This window comes from Malurus melanocephalus, unplaced genomic scaffold, assembly GCF_030028575.1.
Source record: "Malurus melanocephalus ecotype Western Australia unplaced genomic scaffold, MMel_1.1 scaffold_6570, whole genome shotgun sequence".
Lineage (NCBI taxonomy): Eukaryota > Metazoa > Chordata > Aves > Passeriformes > Maluridae > Malurus > Malurus melanocephalus.
The window spans coordinates 1-1,465 of record NW_026629801.1 but is presented as its reverse complement, the minus strand read 5'-3'; the positions used below and the strand labels follow the sequence as shown (position 1 = coordinate 1,465).

General features: G+C 55.7%; 1 protein-coding gene across 1 annotated transcript; it reads right to left on the bottom strand.

Annotated features, from left to right (window-relative positions):
• Window positions 1-73: 73 nt before the first annotated feature.
• Window positions 74-1,436, bottom strand: LOC130588561 (microtubule-actin cross-linking factor 1, isoforms 6/7-like; the record flags this gene model as incomplete). The annotated part of the gene is made up of 4 exons (XM_057389471.1): window positions 1,296-1,436; window positions 1,023-1,196; window positions 411-566; window positions 74-286 (listed from the first exon to the last, which is right to left on the bottom strand). Coding segments are annotated over exons 1-4 (642 nt in total), but the record flags the coding sequence as incomplete, so codon positions are not given.
• Window positions 1,437-1,465: the final 29 nt, after the last annotated feature.

Sequence of the window (1,465 nt, the reverse complement as noted above, 5' to 3'; positions counted from 1 at the left end):
ATAAAAACCACCCCAATGTCTCCCCACCTCTTTCCCCCCCAACCCCAAGGATAAAACATCCCCCAAACCCCACGGGGCTGTCCCCCACCTGCTGCAGCGTGGACTGCAGCTGCTGCTCCCTCTCCTCTGTTTTTTGGAGCACAGCCTCCCAGCARTTGTTGAGCTTCTCCAGGCGGCTCCGCAGGCTGCTGGCATCATCTCCAGCACTCGATTCCAGCAGCTCATTCCCAGCTTTGTTCACCGTCTCCACTGTGGCCTGGTGGGCCAGGACGTCRTTCTTCAGCACCTGGATGAGGGGGAAAAGCATTGAGAACCTCTCCTGAGCATCTCTAATCTCAATCCTTTCCTCAAGGATTCAATCCCACCCTGGGATGGGCTGGAGATGAACCTGGAGCGGGAGAAACACTCACGTGGTGCTTGGCCAGCTCCACCTCGATGACTTTGGGGTCGCCGTTGATGGGTTTTTGGGCATCCAGCAGCTCCTCGGTGTGGGTCAGCCAGGCCATCAGCTCGGCCAAGGCGTGCTGGAACTGGCCCAGGGCCAGCAGGGCGGCTTCCAGCTTGTGCTGGGCAAGGGCAGGGAGGGAAAAAGGCAACTTGGAAAGGGCTGGGAGCACTGCAGCGAGAATCCCAGATGCTCACTGCACTTGTCTGGGGGCAATTTTCTCATACCCATGTGCTCTCTGCTCCTGTCTGGAGCAATTTTCTCATTTTCTCACCCCCAGGTGCTCACTGGCTCTATCTGTAGGATTTTTTTACCCCCAGGTGCTCACTGTCCCTATCTGTGGGGTTTTTTTCACCCCCAGGTGACTCACTGTCCCTATCTACAGGATTTTTTCACCCCCAGGTGCTCAGTGGCCCTGTCTGTGTGATTTTTTGCACCCCCAGGTGCTCACTATCCCTATTTGTAGGGTTTTCTCACCCCCAGGTGCTCAGTGGCCCTGTCTGTGTGATTTTTTGCACCCCCAGGTGCTCACTATCCCTATCTGTAGGGTTTTTCCACCCCCAGGTGCTCCCTGTACCTGTCTGTGGGCGATCTTCTCTCCCAGGTTCTCCCAGAGGTGTTTGAGCTCCGTCAGTGGCTCCTTGATGATGTCTCTGTCCGTCTCATCCATGGCCTTTTTCAGCATCAGCTCCCCTTGGTGATTCAGCTTTTCCATCTCAATCTGCTGCTGGTAAACCTCCATTTTAAACTCCTGCCGAGGTGAGAGGKACAAAAACCAGAAATGGGTGAATCCTGGGAGCTGAGAGAGGTGGAATAACCCCACAGAGCCACCCCCAGCCCTCCYTGCTACCTTCATCTCGTTCATCTGCTCCTTCACCGTGCTCAGGTCCGTGCCCACCGGGGACATGTTGCACAGCTTGATCACGGCGTTGTCCAGCCAGTCAAACATGGCCTGGAAAGAATGGGGAAAATGTCAGGGAATGGCAAAATTCCCTCCTGCAGCCGATCAGGGGATGGGGA